The 22187-nt window shown below is 37.9% G+C and overlaps 1 protein-coding gene across 8 annotated transcripts in view; it reads right to left on the bottom strand.

Annotated features, from left to right (window-relative positions):
- The window catches only part of ARID4A (AT-rich interaction domain 4A), a 68243-nt gene that overhangs the window by 11497 nt on the left and 34559 nt on the right, over positions 1–22187 (bottom strand). For 5 of the 8 annotated variants that reach the window (XM_070594267.1, XM_070594269.1, XM_070594270.1 and 2 more), the window contains 9 exons: positions 16906–16978; positions 15885–15979; positions 15634–15731; positions 14857–15088; positions 10203–10453; positions 7598–7795; positions 4046–4130; positions 2745–2946; positions 62–1198 (listed from right to left, as the gene is read on the bottom strand). In XM_070594267.1, the coding sequence (XP_070450368.1) occupies positions 62–1198; positions 2745–2946; positions 4046–4130; positions 7598–7795; positions 10203–10453; positions 14857–15088; positions 15634–15731; positions 15885–15979; positions 16906–16978 (2371 nt within the window). The remainder of the gene's footprint in view (positions 1–61; positions 1199–2744; positions 2947–4045; positions 4131–7597; positions 7796–10202; positions 10454–14856; positions 15089–15633; positions 15732–15884; positions 15980–16905; positions 16979–22187) is intronic. The other 3 variants (XR_011533038.1, XM_070594268.1, XM_070594271.1) reach the window with 1 other exon arrangement.

The raw sequence follows: 22187 nt of genomic DNA, 5'->3' as shown, positions 1-22187 counted from the left end.
GTTAACTTAGTACTTTTTGGTTTTAACATAAAGGCTGCTTTTCTTCCTAGGAAGTCCTCACCCTTCTCTCTGCTCTCTCTCTCTTGGACAGTTACATTACAGGCACCAGAGGCAACGCTGGCTTCACACCCATTTGCTGCTTCCCTCTCACAGAGACCTTCTTGAGACTCCTCAGCAATACTGTCAACTTCAATGGTTATGTCACTCTCACTTTTTATACTTCGAGACTCGTCCTGGCTGAGAGTCAGTGGTGAAGCGACTGAAAAGTTATGCTGGACCACAGGAGGTACGGCAGGCGGAACGGAAACCAGAGAGTTAGACTCTGAACTTTCCACTACCACATCCTCAACACTGGTCTTCTCCTTTTCATCCAAATCGTCCAAGTCGACTTCATGGCAAACCAAGGTTTCAGGACCAATGAGAGGCATTGCATCCTCTTCTTCTTTGAGTGGAGTATTGACAGTTTCTTCAGCTGGACTATCACATTTTTCGCTGTTAAGTTCCTGAATGCACTGGTTGGACTCTGCTATTAACGATGGCATTCCTTCATTTTCTATTTCGAAGTGGTGTTCAAAGTTTAAGTTTTTCATTCCCTCAGATGCAACAAAATCACTGGTCCTTTCTTGAGATATGCTATTTGTCATTTCCATTCCATTATCAATTCTTATTTTTTTCTCTGGTGATGACTGTCCCAGTATTTTCCGTTTCAACTTTTTTTCTTTTGCACATTGGTCAATTTCATCTTCAGGAGCAGAAGAAAAGTTTTTACTGTCTAATGAAGAAAATTCTAGCCTCTGTGCTTCTATATGAGGTTCACTTCCTGCTTCATCCTGGCTAAATGACGAAATCTTTATAATTTCTAAAGAAAGATCTTTTGTCTTGCTTCGTCTTCCCTTTCCTTTAGGTGATTTTTCTGCCTCTTTCTTAACTTCTTCTACTTGTTCCACTTTATTTCCAAAAAGTTGTACTATTTGTTCATTCTCTTCAACTTCTACTTTCAAGGTTTCTAAAGGCTGTATTTGAGTCCTATCATTTTCTTTTAATATATGTGCAACAATCTTTGGACTTTCTTCATCCAGTTTATCATTATTTAAATTTTCATTTTTTTCTAGTTCTTCTTTAATATCAGGAGAAAGTTCTTCATTCATCAAATTCTTTTCTAAAAGGTCTTCTGTTTCACTATCAGATGAACAAGAGTCTGCAAGAGGAAATATTATTATATTACAAAGGTTTCTATCTTAATTACCAATGTAATTTTACAATAAAAATTCTACCAAAGAGAAACAAAACTCTTAATCATGTACCTCTGAATACCTCCCTGTAGAAATTTCTGATATAAAATAAATCATACACTTGTGCCAAAAACGGGGGGCCTGGGGGGGAGGGCAAGATTTCAAATTAAACTCCATATAAAAATACATAACATAGAAAATATTACTATCTCAATTCTGTAAAGAGCTACTTTGCAGTTTCCACCAGTGTCATATGTAGGTTACAACAACCCTTAGAAAAGTCAAAGGGCTAGTGCTGAGATATAATGTTAACGTAGTAAGTGGTTTCATCTGAGATCTAGTAGGTACTTGCTTAATAAATGTGATGGGCATTGTGTCCTTAGAAAGGAATATGACATTCTACTTAAAATAATTCTGGAAAAAAGAGATGTACAAAATGAGCAATTTGAATTCTCACAGTTTACATATTCCTCTGATTAAGAGAAATGAAGGTATAGGCAAGGTACCTTCTTGCAAAAGAAATCATTCTCTGTAAGTCAGAACATTTTTAAAATAATAAAGTAGGGTTCTAAGGCTGTATTGTATAGGAGCTGTAAAATATAAAAATCTGTCCACATGGTGCTCATATTCTAAGGTTCAAAAAGGCAAATTTAAATGTATTTTTTTTAAGTGAAAAGGTATATAGTTTTATTTTGTGGGTTTTTACCATATACAGAATTTAGAATTCATTTGTTCTCATGTTAAAAAAGAACTCCTTTCATGAGGTAGTTTTGCAAGACTATGTATAGTTCTGTAGGTTGTACACTGCACAAGGACATGCCACCTAAGAGGGCGTCTTCACTTTGTGGACATCTTGCATTTGTGTGTTATGACGATCTTCCAGCAGATGGCAGTAAAGAGGAGGAAGAATGCCCTTTTCTAATTTACACACAAGCACCACCATGGACTAATGGCAATCCTGTAATTCAGAATAGCTTCTTTCTTGAAGGGAGGGAAATTTTTATGTAAGACAACTATTTAACATTTCTTAAATTACATGGAAAACCATACCAAAAAAAGTGGGAAAAAGGTAAAGGCAGAATAAAATATGTTCAACCATACACATCACAAAACATGCCTATCCCACATTAGTTTGTGTTCTCTTTGAATAACGTGGTCTCAAGCCTTGTTGAAAAATCCTAGGTGAACAGCACTGAATTACAGGAGAGCTTGGTGTGTGCTCTGAAGGACAGTGCAGGACAGAGTACGATGCATGGCTTGTCAACCCACCCTCTGTTAAAACAGAATAACCCTATGATGTTGACAAGATAAAGTATTCTTAAAGTAAAACATCACTAAATTTTAAATAAACATGATATAGCAAAATAAACATTTTCTTCCCATCAAATTTTGTAGTTTAAATCACATGAGATGAAAAACCTAGATCACTTTCTATGAATCTCTCACACAGCTGAAGTTTTATTATCTATATTATTGATTTTTAAAAAATCAATGATCCTCAAAATTGAGCACCTTCCATTCCATTTGACAGAGGTGAGCTGTCTGGCATATTGCTGCAAGCGCTTCTGGTACCTGATTTTCCTTCACTGTTGGGAGTCTTAGTCAAACCATACGGCATATTTGATGAAAGAGTAGATTTTAAAGGAGGTCGTCCCCGTTTTGACTTCTGCCTCTCCTCATCCCTCTTTTCATCCTTTTCACTGTCTTCTTTATTCTGGATAACAAGAAGAAAATGTATGAGAAAGGCCAATGCCTTATGAAAAATGAAGATTCTGCTTCTCCAAGGAAAACAACTCAAAAAGATTAGCTACAGCCATGCATCGATTAACCATGGGGATATGTTCTGAGAAATACATCGTTAGGTGATTTCATCGTTGTGGGAATATCATAGAGTGCACTTACGCAAACCTAGATGGTAGAGTGCTATACACCTATGCTGTATGGTACTAATCTTATGGGACCACCCTCATATATGCAGTCCATTGTTGATGAAAACGTCATTTTGTGGCGCATGACTGTATTTTACATGTCAACTCCTAATCTGTGCTTGTAATATTATAATACAATTAATAACAAATGGTTTTCTAACCTATTTTGTACTTAGAGGAATCTGATGTGACACTGCAGTCATGCTGTGAAGGTCAGAGTCAGTGTGCTCAAGAGCTGTACAACTAGTCAGCACTCTGCTTGTTCCTTACTCTTCTCTGAGGAAAAGAAAGATCTCTACCATCAAATAGACAAACACTATATAAATAAATAAACAAAAAAATTCTTTAAAAAAACAGACAAACACTAGACAAATCTCTACAGCAAAAGTTGAAACTAGAGAGTGCGGACGAGGGTACAACCAGCCAGCAAAAATGTGTTTTAAAATTCAGTATTAGCTTCCAACATTTAAAAATCAGATTTCACATTTAAAAAAATACAATTGTCTTGAAAAATCCTAATGTCTGGCAATCTTGGGTCAGCATCTCACACCAAAATGAACAGTCAGGCCTATCCTCCCTGGATGAGGAACGTGACCTCTTTGTTGTCATGATCAGTCTTACTTTACCACTTTTCTCTATAGCCTCCTTAGGCATTTGGGTTTCAAGTTTATGCCCTAAGTCGCTGGTTTTTACCTTTCCAGAAAGAATGTAGTAATATGTTTAATTTCTTTACTGTTTTAGTTTCTGGGTTATAAGAGAGAAAATCACAATTATCTTAAAAGAATCAAGATGATAATATAATGAGAAAATAAGATTTATAAAATACAGAATACAATATGAATAATTCCTGTACTTATCATAAAGGATATGAATCTATGTACATACTTTAGCTTTTTTCTTCTGTTTTTTCTTTGGTCCACCTTTGTCCAAAGGCCAGATTATCCTGTCAGCCTTCACCCATTCATCATACCTTAAAATAAAAAATATATAAAAAATTCACAATAGTACCCTATTCACCAAATAAAAACAAGAGTGAGATAGACTAAAGAGTTTGGTTCTGATATTGGTAAAAATGTGAAGAGCACAGGGGCTGGTTTGCTGCTAACATGTGTCAGCCACTGTGCTAGGTGCTTTCTATACCTGCCACCACCAGGCAAGGCAAGAGAATTTCTTAGGATAAACAGGCTTACAGAGAGCAGACTTAAGGCTGTCTGAACTGCTTTGTTTTTCACAACCTCTCACATGTCGGAGTTTAATGAAATAGCTGTTTCTGCACTGGAATTCATACTATTGACCCAATAATGCAAATATAAGTCAGGTAAATTCAAATTTGTAATATGATCAGTTTCAGATTACTTTATGAAGTCCTTTTCAACTCTCTTATACTCCCAGAACTCTCTCTAGCCTCTAGTATTTCTAATAAAATTTTATTCTGAACTATATCACCTCTAAGACTCTGAAATTTTTTAGAGATATTTCATTTCCTTTATCTAAGTTTATTCTGTTTAGCTCAAGTTGAAAACTCCTCATTTTCCCTTATACCTTTTTCCAAAATATTGATATCACTTTTGAATTTCAATAGTCCAAGTCACAAATCAGGGGCAAATAAGAAATTAAACTTTCTAGAACTAAATAGCAGTTCTTACATTAGGTAAATATATAGGTATTTGTAGAGCTCAATCAAAATCCAAAATCTGAACATTTAAGCAAAAAGACTGCAGGCAGTCCTTGCTTTGAACTGCACCGTGTTGATGGAAACCATACCCTCGCTTTGTAACCCAGTAACCATGGAGCCGTGCAAAGGAAGGACACAGTCCCGATACGCACAAGCTTCAGTGACATGGTACCACGACTACTTATACCAGGGTTTGAAAACTATCTCCTCCTGGATTAACTGTAAGCTTTTAAAATGGGACTGGCTATGAGCATTTTTATCAGGCTTTTAAGTATCTGTACTTTTTAACCTCATTTAGAAATATTCATTCATTTGGACATTTACTGAGGGCCTACTAACATCCCAGGTGCTGTATGAGAAAGTATGTAGAAAATAATAGAGAAGACAAGGAAAGACCTTGCTCTCATGCAACTCACAGTCTGGGGTGGACGACAGACATACCGTCAAATCAAGTTCAGTCTTGGAAGTGCAATAAGAGGGGTATGTATGTGGTCCAGGGCTAACAAAGGAGTGAATGGCTCTGCCCAATTCCAAACTTCCACAGGACACACCAGACAACCAAAAAGCACAGCCTTGATCCGGTACACTTAGTCCAGGCCACACCGGCCTGGTCACCATGGTATGTCATGGAGGTGCTTCCAGCATTGATGTTGTCAACTGAGGCTGGTCCCAGCATTTCTCAACTAGAGACCAGGACCCCCTCACACGCTCCCCTGTTTTAGAAATCCAATTTTAGATTCTCTAGGAACTACTGTGGCTCCATCTCAATAAGCAGACCAGAATTGTACCAGCTCTTAGGAGAATGGAGGGACAAAAACACTCCCTGAGCCATGTGAGTAACCAGTTAGGTAACTAGTTAGGAAGAACATGAGCATATAATAAAAGGACTGTTAAGAAGAGTCATACAGCACAACATTAAAAAGGTGAGAGAGAACGATGATAGGAAGGGAAAATTCTAGAAAGTAGGACACAGTCATGTAAGAGTGGATGGTTGTGACCTGAACAGAATCTGAAGAAAAGGAAAGCTATAACATGCTGCACCCGCAAGGTAGTGACTCAAAGTTGGAAATGTAGCCTTTTCCTCCTGGATTCAAAACATACATACAAACAACCTTGAGACAGACCAAAAAGTTTGTCTTTAGTGTTGGCAGAAATGCGAAGGGTACAGGGGTTGGTTTGAGAAAAGAGAAAATAAACTTTAAAGTTTTATAGGCTACTCAATAAACGCACTCTTTTAAAATGATATGAGATGAAAGAAAGCAGACTCTCCCTCACTAAAGAAAACAGATAACATGTATGGAGCACTTAGGAAGGGCCCGGCATTGTTCTAGGCACTCTGCATGTTAACATAGGTATTAGCACCATTTCTCACAACTTCTCTATAAAGTAGGTACTTTATCTTCCCCAGTGTAGAGATGAGGGACCTGAGGCATAGCACAGGATACATCGAGTGTGTAGGGAAGCCTGGAGCACTCCGGCTCCAAGCAAACACAGGGCAAGAAGAGATATCAGATGACACAAGACCTTTTTTTTTTTGAGGAAGATTAGCCCTGAGCTAACTGCTGCCAGTCCTCCTCTTTTTGCTAAGGAAGACTGGCCCTGAGCTAACATCCGTGCCCATCTTCCTCTACTTTTTATGTGGGATGCCTACCACAGCATGGCTTGCCAAGCGGTGCCATGTCTGCACTCGGGATCCGAACCGGCGAACCCCGGGCCGCTGAAGCGGAACGTGAGCACTTAACCGCAGCACCACCGGGCCGGCCCTGACACAAGACCTTCTAAAGGAGAAAGAGAACAGGAGTCCCTGCCCTTCAGAGGCTGGCCTGGTACTATCAGTGGGGCCTCGGTGTTGCTACAGAGCTGATCTGGCGCCCACAGCTACGTGCTGTTGATCTCCTGTTGAACACGAACAACTTCACAGAACATCAACATCAGACAGGTTGGTCCATGACCATGACGGATCAAGACAAAAATAAGACCACTCCCTAAGCGAGTCTAAACACAGAAAATATAGGAACATGCTCCAAGCCATAAAAGTGACCAAATACCCTTTTTTTCCTGACCGAGTGATTGCTGCTTCTTTACCAACTACAGCATTAACCTTCATCTAATCTTCTCTCTTTGTGGATAAGATTTATTAAGATAACCAATCACAGAATTACCTCCACTTCTTTACAGCATCCAATCTAGAGCGAAGCCCCATTTCCTTAAACTCTCCCCAAAGCCACCTAACAGAAGCTCAAACCTAAGTCCTAGCTAACATTCTTTTTTTATTAATTAACCAAGTTAGAATTATTACAATGCTTGATTCAGGCTTGATTTCTGATAAACGTAACAAACAAACAAAAACAACCACTTGCACTGTTGGAGCTACGGGCCTGGCTCCCTGCCATGTTCTGCAGGATGTTTCCACAGAATCCTGGGCTATTGCTACTCCCAAAGGTGGCGCCCTGAGCTTCACTGATTCATCTAATGCACTCTTACCGATGTGCCCTGTGGTTCCCCAAGCTGTGCATTCTCCCTCACTGCAAACAAATAACAAACCCAGCTTGTTCAAATTTAGGTATGATCCTGGTGACCTTTGGCTGGAAGTACTGACACAGCTACTAAAAGACTAAGAAAGTTGGAAGTCTTGGAAAATATAGTTACAAGGTGTGCTTTGTACATACGTATGTACTACTTGTAAGTTCTTCACAACATTAAATTGATCTTTTTGAACCAATGAAAGAAATTTCAAAATAAGAAAACACATTTTTGCTTACCTGACATTCCACCCATAGTAATGTACCAAGTATAAAACTTCGCCATCATCAATTTCAGTGCTTTTAATACTGGCTTCATAGATTTTCTGCGTTTTCCCTCGTCCATATTTTACTTTCACTTTGGTTCCTGTCAGGCAGGGTTCCATGTCTTCCTCATCCTCCTCCCCTTCGGAGTCACATTTGCTTTCAGTTTCTTCCCTGCAGTAAGTTATAACATTGATAATGCTACTAATTACTTAATGGAAAACAAAATCATATACGCTAAAAGAACCCAACATGTAGAACAGGCACGACCTACGTATCACCTTAGTAGCATGTCAGTGGAGAAGGAGAAGAAGGAGGAGAAGGAGAAGATTCTGATGGACTACTCACTAAGGAATTTATGTATTATGTAAAGGCGCACCGTCCCAAAGCAAGTCCATATTTCGTAAAGGCCAATCAATAATCACAGGCAATGATGATGTGGAGGCGAATAAATCACTTTTGATAAAACAAAAGAACAATAGTATGCTCTGAAATAGTCTTTAGGACCCATGCTCAAGTGCGACCTTATATATGAAAACGACCTAAAGAGAGTTTGTAACTTCCTGACACTAAATTGTCTTAAATCTACTTTACTACTACTTTCTGCTCAATTTAGAACGGTTCTTAGCAAGACTAGTTTTTTGGTGGGCAAAATCTTAGTAACCCTATCTTTTAAACTCGTTTATATTTAAAGGTTTCCCCACCCTAACAAAGAAACAACAGAAGTCCGAATATTAGATCACTTGCATCTGTAGGATGGGTACAGGAGAATAAAGCTTTGCATATCTTGTATTGATTTCTGTTTGTTTTTACTCATCTCCCATCAGCTTTTCTTTGTTTTGATAATCAGGCACAAAGGAGATTCACATAGGGAGGAGGTCCAACAATATTTTTAATATTTTTACAAATAAACATTCTTTATTAGCCCTGCAGGGATTCAGAAGAAATCAGTATCAAAGAACATTCTAGTGTCACAGTTTTAAAAGCATAAGAGGAGGTGTTGTGCTCTCTAATACACACAGGGCGTTATTTTGGAGACCACAAGGGGACCTGACAGGAAGAAGCTTTGACAACTCATCAGCAGTGGGACTGTTTTCTCTCCAAGGGCACCTTCCAATTATCACTGATTAGGTAATTTCAAAACACTGAGAAACTACTTACAACAGAAATCTCTATAGATAAAAATGTCATTTCCATGATTCCTGCTATAAAATGAGAATACAGACTATATTTATCTGTATATTCAATTTTTATTTAATGAAAGGAAATATTGTTCTTCATATTCAAGTCTGAAATTTTCTTTCTCTAAAATAAATATTTGTTCTATTTACATATCAACTATAAAGGCTTTTTAAACCACAGTGTGTGTATATATATGTGTTACGTGTTTTACGTATTATATACATACTATAATACATTTTGATGCTTATTTTTAGCAAAACATCAAACTATAATTAGGCCCTTCTTTTTAAGTAGTTCACCTCTGCTTAAATTTATTGTCCAATTATTTTCTCCCACTTTTCTTAACCCTAGTAGTATTTCACTACAGAACTTTCTTATTCACCAATCTAATTCATATGTAATCGTGATAGCTTCCTGTACTCATTTGTACTGAATCACAAAATAACCTCTCCAACTCACCAATCATTCCTATTTTTCCAGATATTTTCTCAATGGTTAATTTTCAGATGAGTGTCAGGCACCAATTGGATGCAGCAGGCTGCTTTGCCCAAATTTTGCTTAACAACTCAAACTTCTAGAAAATTTAGCATCATATAATAATCGAAAAATAACTATGGAGGAGAGCTTATGTTACAAGTTAAGTGTGTTACGCTAATGTTGCTGAATTAAAATTCATTTTTTAGTAGTATCTAAAAATTAGTAAACCCATTTGACAACACAGAAATGGCCAACTAAACACGGTTGGACATCACCTTGATCTAGCTGGACTGCCTAATCTTTGGTTATTTTTAATTCAGTTCAGTCCATACATGTCTAATACAAGGGAAAAAAACCAGTTTTCACTCAACAGCAAACAGGATGGACATTAAAAAGCTGAAATTTAATTGTGATGTGGGGCAGGAATGTTTTTTCCAAACTAGAATCAGGGGTGCATGCCACTTACTCTAACACAATCACTTGAAAAAGAAAACGTCTCAGACGAAGCTAACACACAGAAACATCTGCTAGTACTGTGCACCCGTGTCTGTTAGCTTTCCCACGTTGTACCTTTTTTAAAATGGAATTTTTGCTGTCGCTGTTTCCTCTTGTCCACTTCCTCCATTTTTCTCCAGCTCCCTTCCCTGCTGTCAATTGCAGGACCTTTCTTTTGACTGGGTGGCGCAGCCTTCTTTGAGGCCACTGTTTAGGGCACAAGTGCTATTAAAATGGTGCGACCAGTATATTCTCCAATTCCGAAAGGCGATACACATCATCTTCACAATGTGTCTCACCTTCATTAGACAAGAGGAACGGAAGTCCCAATAAGAAGACATCCCTCAAACCTGAATCTCTAAGCAGGAACAGTGCACTGCCGTACCCCAGACAGGTGCTTCTGGAGAACAAACACAAGATAATGTACCTCTCTTGGCTTTTCTCTTCCTCTTCATCTGAGTCTTTGTCAGAACCCTCCTGCTTTTTAATTTTCTTCTCCTTTTGCTTTGGTGTATTTTTTCTCCCCAGTAGTAGCTCATTCTCTTTTTTCTCTGCAGTTTCATAGTCATCATCTACATCCTTATTTTCTGAATCATTATCTTTTAATTTGTCTTCTGTTTTCTCTTCTTCAACTTCCTTTTTAATAGAATTTGCATCTCGAGCAATTCTCCTTCGTCCCTAGTAGAAGGGATAAAAGCTTTAAAATAGCTATCACTATGAACGGGTAAAAAGCAGAAAAATGTATCTTTTTCTTAAACCTTCACAACAACAACTAGTCTTCTTTCTGGTTTGAGACATGATAATGACAACCCAGCAACTCTTGCGTACTATTCTCTTCCTCTCGAAAGCAAAAGAATAACCCATGTAAATCACTTATGTTCAGGTCTACTATGATCCTTGGCTTCATACTATACAAAAAGTAAAAATATCTCCTTTATTCTCTAATTTTCACTTTTTTTTTTTTTTTTTTTTTTTGGTGAGAAAGATTAGCCCTGAGCTAACATCCACCACCAATCCTCCTCTTTTTGCTGAGGAAGTTTGGCCCTGAGCTAACATCCATGCCCATCTTCCTCTATTTTGTATGTGGGATGGCTGCCACAGCATGGCTTGATGAGTGGTGTGTTAGGTTCATGCCTGGGATCCGAGCCTGCAAACCCCAGCCACTGAAGCAGAGTATATGCACTCAACCACTACACCATTGGGCCAGCCCCTCATTTTTCATATTTTTGGACTACAATAAAAGTTTTAAAGGAACTATCTAAATGCCAATTTAACAAGTTAATAATAATAAATCAACCCCCTAAATTATAGACTCTAAAAGCTCTGTGGTCTCTAATTCTACTGTTTTTTGTTTTTTTGTGGGTTTTTTTGGCAAGGAAGAGTGGCCCTGAGCTAATGTCTGTGCCAATCTTCATCTGTTTTGTATGTGGGACGCCTCCACAGCATGGCTTGATGAGCAGTGCATAGGTCCGCATCCAGGATCTCAACTGGTGAATGCTGGGCCACTGAAGTGGAGCTCATGAACTTAACCACTATGCCACCAGGCTGGCCTCCTAATTCTACCGTTTTTAAAGAAAGAATTTACATTATCACTGTATTTCTGTGTGACTATATTTTAAAAGGACTGAATTGCATCAATGGCCACAAAGTGAGCTCATTTCTTTGAATAAGTATCTGGAGAGCTCAGTGGGCCAGCAGTAACTTATTCTACCCCTAGAAGCTTCTATCCCGCCTCTTGTTGCATGCTCAACTGATTGTCAAACTGGTGAGCCATTTCATTATCTCCTAAATTCTCCTTCAAGTCAACCTGTATGCCCTGGTAGGATTCTGCTCTACTTGGAATAAAGTGAGGATAAACAAAGAGCCAACAACTTAGGGAGCACTAGAATACTTCACAATTAATATCCCAGATAACAAATGTTTTCCCTAGCTCCTGAGTATGTGCACTATTTAACCTGCAAAGGTAGAAAAAGAAGGAACGTATTTTTCTTATCACAAAGAACTAGAATGTAGACCCCTCAAGGGCAGGGACCTTGTCTTCCTCACTCTGTCCCCTCAGGTCTAGACGTGCCTCATGCAGAGCAAGTGCTCTTTATGTATTTACAGGTAGACTAATGAGAGCAGCTGTTACCTATCAAAATTTAGGTCTGTGTACCTTTGTGCCAGAAAGTCCATTTCTAGAAGTCTGACCTCTATACTCAGATAAATGAGGAGGATATTTTACAAGCATATTTACTGCAGCACTTTCTGTAATTGGAAAGATTGGAGAAAATCTTGAGGAAGGCAAATTTCTGTACACTCACACTGTGCAGTGCTCCACAGGCGTTTTACATGAGATGAGGAAGGTCTTTGTGTAATGACAAGGAGGTGTGTCCACAATACATACAACGGGGATATTATTCAGTCTTAAACAGGGAGGACATTCAGGCAGTACACTCTTTGACATCAGTAATAAAAGAACCTTTTTGGACACCATGTCTCCTCAGACAAGGGAAACAACAGAAAGAATAAACAAACGGGACTTCATCAGACTAAAGAACTTCTTCAAGGCAAAGGACGACAGGATTGAAACAAAAAAACAACCCACTAACTGGGAAAAAATATTTGCAAGTCATACATCTGACAAAGGGTTAATATCCATAATATATAAAGAACTCACACAACTCAAAAACAAAAAATCCAACAACCCGATCAAAAAATGGGCAGGAGATATGAACAGACACTTCTCCAAAAAAGATACACAGATGGTCAAGAGGCACATGAAAAGATGTTCATCATCGCTGATCATCAGGGAAACACAAATCAAAACTACACTAAGATATCACCTTACACCTGTTAGAGTGGCAAAAATAACCAAAACAAAAAGTGACAAATGTTGGATAGGTTGTGGAGAAAAAGGAACCCTCATATACTGTTGGTGGGAATGCAAATTGGTGCAGCTACTATGGAAAACAGTATGGAGATTCCTCAAAAAATTAAAAATAGAACTACCATATGACCCAGCTATCCCACTACTGGGTATTTATCCAAAGAGCTTGAAGTCAGCAATTCCAAAAGTTCCATGCACCCCAATGTTCACTGCAGCATTATTTACAATAGGCAAGACGTGGAAGCAACCTAAGTGCCCATCAACAGACAAATGGATAAAGAAGATGTGGTATATATATACAATGGAATACTGCTCAGATGTAAAAAAGAACAAAATCACCCCATTTGCAACAACATGGATGGACCTTGAGGGTATTATGTTAAGTGAAATAAGCGAGATAGAGGAGGACAATTTCTGTAGGACTCAACTCATATGAGGAATTTAAAAATGCAGACAAAGAGAACAGATTAGTGGCTACTGGGGGAAAGGTGGGGTGGGGGGTGGGCACAAAGGGTGAAGTGGTGCACTTACAACACGACTGACAAACAATAATGTACAAGTGAAATTTCACAAGATTGTAACCTATCATTAACTCAATAAAAATTAAAAAAAAAAAAAAGGGAGGACATTCTGACAGATATATGGATGAAACCTTGAAGATATTATGCTGAGTGAAATAAGCCAGTCACAAAAAGTCAAATACTGTGTAATTCCACTTATATGAGGTACCTGAGTAGTCAAATTCATAGTGACAAAGTAGAATGCTGGCTGCCAGAGGCTGGGGGAGAAAGGATTGGGGAGTTACTATATAATGGACACAGTTTCAGTTTTGCAAGATCATAAAAGTTCGGGAGATAGATGGTGGTGATGGTTGTACAACAATGTGAATGCAGTTAATGCCACTAAACTGTATACTTCAAAATGGTTAAGATGATAAATTTTATGTTATGTTTACTTACTACAATTTTTTTTTTCTGGTGAGGAAGACTGGCCATGAGCTAACATCTATTGCCAATCTTCCTCTTTTTCTTGAGGAAGAGTAGCCTCTGAGCTAACAGCTATGCCCATCTTCCTCTATTTTGTATGTGGGACACCACCACAGCATGGCTTGATGAGCATTGCCAGGTCCATGCCTGGGATCCGAACCTGCGAACCCCAGGCTGCCGAAGTGGAGTGCATGAATTTAACCACTATGCCATCGGGGCAGCCCTTTACTACAATTTTTAAAAATTAAAAATGAAATACAAATTAAAAAAAGAAAAGAAACCAATTTGGATGTTTTATAAAATTCACTAGAAGATTCCATTTGCTAGATGAGAGTCAGAAGGGATTTAAAAAATTATTTCTGAGTAAATAAAAGAGAAGTTGATTTCACCTCCTCTTACACTAAAAATGATTTCACTAAAAAGTAAGACATTCTAGTACTGAACGTCTTTGACAGTGTGATAATTTTCCTTCTCCTTCTAAACTTGAATTCTACTATGTAGATACCATTCAACAGTGAGCAAGCAGCGGAGGACCGTTCCTGCATGGGACTCACATGGTAATGGACAGGAAGAGTGGAGGTGGAAGAGAAAACCAGCGTGCACGTGACTAGAAAACCAGGCAGAGCGGGAAGCACTGCCACAAGCGCGGCAGAGTGACAGACAGCACAGCTCCCTCCCAGCTGCGGCACAGGTGTCATAAAGAGGAGAGTCGCCCTCTCAACAGCGATTTGGTAAGTCCTTACAGGTGCCAGGCGCTGTTCTAGATACCTGGATCTGTCAACAAACAGGATAAATGCTCACGCCTGCCCTCACGGGATGTGAGTGTACAGAGTGGCGTAAGACAAACAACAAATAATAAACAGAATACATATGTAAATGACAGATAAAAAGAGCAATGTAGAGGGACTGCGAATGCCCAAGAGAGGAGGTAGGTTACAACTTTAGATGAGGTGACCAGGAGAGGCTTCAGTGAGGTAACGTTTTAGCAGAAGACTTGAAGGAAGTGAGTATTTGAGGCTGACCGGGGCACGGTCTGCAGGAAGAAGCAGTAATACGTGATATCTTTAGAGGAAGGGAGGTCAGCTAGCCTGGCTGAAGCATAACTAAATACCAGAAGATAAACTAGGTTCACTGGAGGTTTTCTGTGTATACCTGAAAATGTCCATAATAAAAAATTTAAAATAATGCATCAAATAAACCAGATAAAATTACTATTAACTACTTACCCTCGGAGATTTTAATTCTATTTCTTCTCTCTCACTTTCACTGTTTGAATCGATGTTTTCCTCGGGCTCACTCTTCACTTCTACTAAAGGCATTTCTTGATCTACTTTTAGAGCCTCTTCCATTGATTCTTCTAAGTCTTTTTTTTCCTCTTTTACTTTTGGTTCATGGTGGTGAATAGTTCTGAATTGAATATTTGCAGAACGGCAGTACTCCTCAAAACCATAGAGATACCTAAATAAACAATATTTCATTTTAAGAAAACTTAAGTCTTTACATTTAACTTGAATACTATATTATTAAACATATTATTTTTAAAAAGTAAAACTCAAGCCTTTTTTTTAAAAAAGTACTTTTTCTATGTTACTAATTTCTTGGTGTTTTACATAGGATTATAAACAGAAGTATTGATCACAAAATTTCTTCCTGAAAAATCTGAGCTTGTGATAACTGAGCAGAGCTATCATACTTTTGATATGAAGGTTGTTCACCACAAAAAATAAAGCTCTGTAAGATGTACCATCATTTCAGACTAGGAAGACTGCCTGCATCCCTGATTCTGAAAGGCAGATCAGGACAGCCTGGAAAATGGAGTAAAGCAGACCTGGTGCACTGCAATAACTTTCAATCACAAGTATCTATTAACCTCAATCTTTTTATACACTTTCGTTAACTTTAATGTTCTTTGATTGATGTGTTCTTATTTCATTGTTAACAAATTAAATGGAACATATTCCCTGTAAATATGCATTCTTTGATGAATAAACTGTTCTACTTACTTTCTATAAGCAGTTTTTACATTGTAGGAAGCAGCTGAATTCAAAATAGGAATGCCAAGGTCCATATAAATTTGCTTCCATACAGCACCACTATCAATCTGGAAAATTAAGTTTTTATTTGTTAACATTTGCAAAAGGAAATAATCTTCACACTAATATTCTATGTTCATTAAAGAAATGTGTTTATCACCTAAAGTGCATAGAACAGTGCAACATCAGATGACTTAACTTTTCATTCTGTGCTTACTTACATTGTCACAGCCACCTTGATGATAAACCAGTCTAAAGAGTTTGAAGAGATTGAGATCCTTATAGCCCAAAACAGGTGGTTTGTTGATTGGAGTACCTTTTTAATATCAGAGAGTAGAAAGAAAATGTTTATTCAAATGGAAAATACTAAGTTGAAAATAAAGCTATCAATTTCTAATTCCCCAAATTTCATTAATCAGAGGCATATATTTAAAGAACCTTAAACTATATAAGACAACACGAAAGATTCTCTATATTCTTTGTATAGCATTATGGTGGTCTTTAGATTTACTCCCACAACTGATAAAATCCCTCTCTAACTGCCACTAAATTGGGTAAAACTAAACTAAACCTTGGGAATGCAAGCAGGAGCCAGCAATGTTGCTGGTTCAACACGCCTGGGGAAGAACACACACAGTGGAGAGGGTACATTTTAGGCCATGGTCCCATTTTCACTGCTTTAATGCAAACGTTAGAACTGTAATCTGAAGGATGATTTCTGAAGGCCACAGAAGTCTGGGAACAATTTATCCGAGGATTTTTCCAGGACTACTGTAATCAAGAAGTGTGGTGACTTCTAAAGGTTGTACTTCTTCTAACTCTATTAGAAATCCTATTCTATTTAGATAGGGACCAATCTCCTACTATGTTTAACTTCTTGAGACCAAGGATCTGGCTAGTTTATTTGCCACAAAGACAGCATCAGCAATTAAATGTCGATTAACACTATGACCATGCACTTTCTATTACTGAAATATTATTATAATATTTTTTGGTTTTATAAGTCCCAAGGAAACTAAATTTAATTATACCAAAACTATTTTCCTATATATTTCTACTCCAAATAGATATTAATAGTTGTTTTTATTTCAAATACTTAACTATTGTCAGCTGTAACTGATTCTTAGCCTTTACTTGAAATCCAAATCCATAAACCCATGATTCTAACACAAATAATGCATAAACCTAGAATGTCAAACTCTAAAACAAATAACTACTTTTAAATAATGAGCATGAAAATACCTCTGTCTTCCATAAACTTATAAAGCTGTTGGAGGAAGTTGTCCCTCTCTTCAGGATCAAGTTCTTCCTCAGGCTGTAAAGGTAAGATATATAAATATATCGAACAATGAATAGCACAAGATACACTGTCTTTTTTGGTTGTTTTTTGTTTGGTGAACCCAATATAAGGGGCTAAAATTTCAATGAAGCTGGAAAATATGAATTCTCTCAAAATCCTACTCAAATCCAGATTTTAAGTTCTATTTTGATAGAGCTGATTAGATGCAACTGTCAAGATATACAATCTCTGCTCTTCGCCCCATTTATGACTCTAACCCTTCACTTGAGTATCATCATAGGGACTAAGATTAGCCACGAGGAAAAGGCTCAGGAATGGAGTGAGAATGCTTTCACCTTGTTGGTTTCTCTTTTTTTAAATTTATCAAAATACCATGCAGCCTGTACAAATATATTGATAGATGAGCACAATAATTACAAACATATTGTAAAAACAATCCAAATACAAACAATAAATTTTTGTTATTGTTGAATAAATAGAAACCAGAGGTTGCAGAGTCACACAGAAAAGCTTTTTTGTTTGGATAGCACAATATTTTAAAGAAATTTAAATGCACTTAAATGAGTCACATACACTCTCTTTTGTCCCAGACCCCACTACCCTCTCCGTGTATCACTAGCCTGCTTTTCTTATGTGCCTTTCTTGCATGGCCTCTGTAGTTGACTTTGCAACCCCTAAAAATAAGACAATGAACATTATTTCTTAGGTAAGGAAACTAGATACATAACTACTAATTTAGTTCCTCTGGGGGAAAAAAACAAATGCAACATTCATGTAAAAACAACTATTCCTACAAATACCTATTTAAGTGTTACTTTTTACTGATTATATAAATCTAATGATTTCTTCCTATACTGCCAAGATCTTGGCTCTAGTCAAACAAATGTATTATGGGTTTTAATAAAATATTTCCCTTTCTGACAGACTACTTATAAACTAATATTTGGGAAAATTCTTATTTAAAAGTTTAAAACTATGGAGAAACAAACAAAATACTGATAAGTATCTTTCACATAAATTATCACAATTTAATTTCAGAGTATTACTTTCCTATGTTCTAAAAGAAGAAATCAGATTTTTGTCTTTCAAAGCCATATTCAAAGCCAAAGCAACTGTAGGCAATAAATACCGAGTGTTCACAGTCCAGAGGGCAAAAGGCCCTTTAAAATTACGTATCCTTTAAGAATTTTTCTTCAAGTAATTTTATTGGGATCATAATGGTTTATAACATTGTGTAATTTTGGGTGTACATTATTATCAATTCCTTAATACACTTCATTGTGCTCAACCCCAGTAGTCCAATTTTTATCTATCACCATACATATGTGGTCCTTTATCCCTTTCGCCCACCTCCCCCAACCCCCTTCTCCTCTGGTAACCACTAATCTGTTCTCTTTATCCACGTATTTGTTATCTTCCACGTGAGTGAAATCATGCAGTATTTGTCTTTTTCTGCTTATTTCGCTTAACATGATACCCTCAAGGTCCATCTACGTTGTTGCAAATGGGATGATTTTGTCCTTTTTTATGACTGAGTAGTATTCCAGTGTGTGTGTGTGTGTGTGTGTGTGTGTATACACACACCACATCTTCTTCATCCATTCATCTATGGATGGGCACTTGGGTCGCTTCCACATCTTGGCTATTGTGAATAATGCTGCATTGAACACAGGGGTGCATAAATCTCTTTGGATAATTGATTTCAAGTTTTTTGGATAAACACCCAGTAGTGGGATAGCTGGATTGTATGGAATTTCTATTTTTAATTTTTTTGGAAATCTCCATACTGTTTTCCATAGTGGCTGCACCAGTTTGCATTCCCACCAGCAGTGTATGAGGGTTCCCTTTCCTCCACATCCACTCCAACAAGTTTTGTTTTTTGTCTTGGTAATTATAGCCATTCTGACTGATGTAAGGTGACGCCTTATTGTAGTTTTGATTCCCATTTCCCTAACATTTAGTGAAGTTGAGCACTGTTTCATGTGTCTGTTGGCCATCTGTATACCTTCCTTGGAAAAATGTCTGTTCGTATCCTCTGTCCATGTTTTGATGGGTTTTTTTTTTTATTGAGTTGCATGAGTTCTTTATATATTTCGGAGATCAACCCCTTGTCTAATAAATGATTTGCAAGTATTTTCTCTCAGTTGGTGGGTTCTCTTTCTATTTTGTTCATGGCTTCCTTTGCTTTGCAGAAGCTTTTTAGTCTGATGTAATCCCATTTGTTAACTTTTTCTCTTGTTTCCCTTACCTGAGTAAATGTGGTATTCGAAAAGATGTGACTAAGAGCAATGTCAAAGAGTGGACTGCCTATATTTTCTTCTAGGAGTTTCATGGTTTCAGGTCTTACATTCAAATCTTTAATCCCTTTAGAGTTAATTTTTGTGTATGGTGCAAGATAATGGTCTACTTTCATTCTTTTGCATGTAGCTGTCTAGTATTCCCAGCACCATTTATTGAAGAGACTTTCCTTTCTCCATTGTATGTTCTTGGCTCCTTTGTCAAAGACTAACTGTCCATAGATGCGTGGTTTTATTTCGGAGCTTTCAATTCTGATCCATTGATATGTTTGTCTGTTTTTGTGCCAGTACCATGCTATTTTTTTAAATTTTTTATTGAGGAAGATTAGCCCCGAGCTAACATCTGCCACCAATCCTCCTCTTTTTTTGCTGAGGAAGACCGGCCCTGAGCTAACATCCGTGCCCATCGTCCTCTGCTTTATATGTGGGAGGCCTACCACAGCATGGCTCATCAAGCAGTGCCATGTCTGCACCTGGGATCTGAACCAGCAAACCCTGGGCCACCGAAGCGGAAGGTGCACGCTTAACCACTGCGCAACCAGGCCAGCCCCAGTACCATGCTGTTTTGATTACTATAGCTTTGTAGTTTGTTTTGAAGTCAGGGATTGTGATGCCTCCCGCTTTGTTCTTTTTTTCTGAGGAGTGCTTGGTTATCTGGGGTCTTTTGTTGTCCCAAATAAATTTTTGGATTCTTTAACCTATTTCTGTTTAGAATGTCATTGGGATTCTGATTGGGATTGCAGTGAATCTGTAGATTGCTTTAGGTAGTATGGACATTTTAACTACGTTTATTCTTCCGACCCATATGGAATATCTTTCCATTTCTTCATGTCTTTTTCAATTTCTTTCAATGACGTCTTATAGTTTTCAGTGTACACGTCTTTCACCTCTTTGGTTAAGTTTATTCCTAGGTATTTTATTTTTTTTGGTTGTGATTGTATTCTTTTTTGTTTTTGAGGAAGATTAGCCCTGAGCTAACTACTGTCAATCCTCCTCTTTTTGCTGAGGAAGACGGACCCTGGGCTAACATCCATGCCCATCTTCCTCTACTTTATAGGTGGGATGCCTACCACAGCATGGCTTTTACCAAGCGGGGCCATGTCCGCACCCGAGATCCGAACCAGCGAACCCTGGGCCGCCGAGAAGCAGAACGTGCCAACTTAACCGCTGCGCCACTGGACCGGGCCCGGGATTGTATTCTTCATTGTATCCTTTAAGAATTTTCATCATGGGGCTGGCCCGGTGGTGCAGCGGTTAAGTTGGCACATTCTGCTTCTCGGCGGCCCAGGGTTCGCTGGTTTGGATCCCAGGTGCAGACATGGCACTGCTTGGTAAAAGCCATGCTGTGGTAGGCATCCCACCTATAAAGTAGAGGAAGATGGGCATGGATGTTAGCCCAGGGCCCGTCTTCCTCAGCAAAAAGAGGAGGATTGGCAGTAGTTAGCTCAGGGCTAATCTTCCTCAAAAAAAAAAAAAGAATTTTCTATACAATAAAAAACCCCCAAGGCAATCCAGGGAAAGGCAGTAAGATCTTTCAGTACATTCACTCAGAATGATCTGTAACATTGGAGTACTTTCGGTTTACCAAATATAAAGAAACTTCAAAGTTCTACTAGGCCTCACAAATTAGCAATTTACAGAGCTAATAATCAGAGTTAACAGAAATCATTACTAATTCTCAAAACAAGAGATGGCAGGTTTTTCCCCATGTGAATTAGAAAATCTTGCTTTTACAAGGTTATCAAAACAACTGCCAATGAGTTAACTCAAGAAAAAAAGTAATCCAATAGCCCAAGAATCGTTTCAGGTATTAATTTTAAGGACTTCTAGTATGGGGGAAAGACCCCAAAATGCCTTATGACAGACTGGCTCTATGCTTTGCCTGTCCCTCATAATCACAATGTTCTCTCCTCAGATTAATGCCTCATTCCCAGTATTTATGATCTTACAGATTTCAGATAATTAGTAGCTCATATACGTAAAAACAATTTTTTAAAAAGGCACTGATTTGAAATCAAAGTTTCTTCCAAAAACAAGTAAACAAAAGGAATCCATCAACTGAAAATTAGGCATTTATTAAGGTTGTACCAAACATCTGATAAATTCTTAATAATTAAGAATATAGTTTTATAGATAAAAATTGGTGCTTTAAATACATTTGATTTAAAAGTTAGTGGATATCCAAGAGTGTAATAAGTTCCATGAGAAACTATGGCTATAAAATTCTAAGTTTAGGTGGTGTTATCAGGTGTAAAAACAAGACATAAATGAAGAAAGAATTCTACTTATAAAAAAATGCCTGCTTGAGAGGAAATGTACTTTCCACACACAAAAAGGAGGCTATAAACAAAGTTTAAATTTACCTGATAGTCCTTGCAAAAATTAAAATTGTTTAATCCCTTACAATAAGTAATTCTTCAAAATCTTTTTCTGCAAATAGCTGTGTTGTTAGTCACCTTGGAGTAAAACTGCATATGCTAGAAAATGCCTCCGACTAGAAGAGTCTGCCTTTGCAGCGGCTTTCTGTGGCAGCTCGGCCTTGCTGTCACAGTGTGCTTTCCCTGTTCACGGTATTTTCAGACCTATCGGGTCTCTCTCCTGGCCGACAGCCGGAAGGTGTTGCATCTCTGCAGGGTTTTAGAGCAGGAGAGGGTTGTAATGACGGGAGGGGGAGAGTCCACAAGACTGCCGGAGAGCCTTCTTCCCTTCACGTAGTAACGTGTGTGAAGAGTAATGAGGCAGCCCAGACAGGGAAGGGGGTTAGGGATACAGAAGAGGCATAAACATGAGCATGATTTCAAGAAACTTACAATTTTAGTTAGCATCAGTATATACTACCTAGTGTTATAAGTAGTTGCGTATCTATCTACACTACTAGATTATGAATTTTCTGACTTTGGAAATTATATCTTCAAATTCAATTTAAA

The sequence above is a fragment of the Equus przewalskii genome, chromosome 25 (genome assembly GCF_037783145.1).
Source record: "Equus przewalskii isolate Varuska chromosome 25, EquPr2, whole genome shotgun sequence".
Lineage (NCBI taxonomy): Eukaryota > Metazoa > Chordata > Mammalia > Perissodactyla > Equidae > Equus > Equus przewalskii.
The sequence above is the reverse complement of the archived record's forward strand: the minus strand, read 5'-3'. Positions and strand labels throughout refer to the sequence as shown.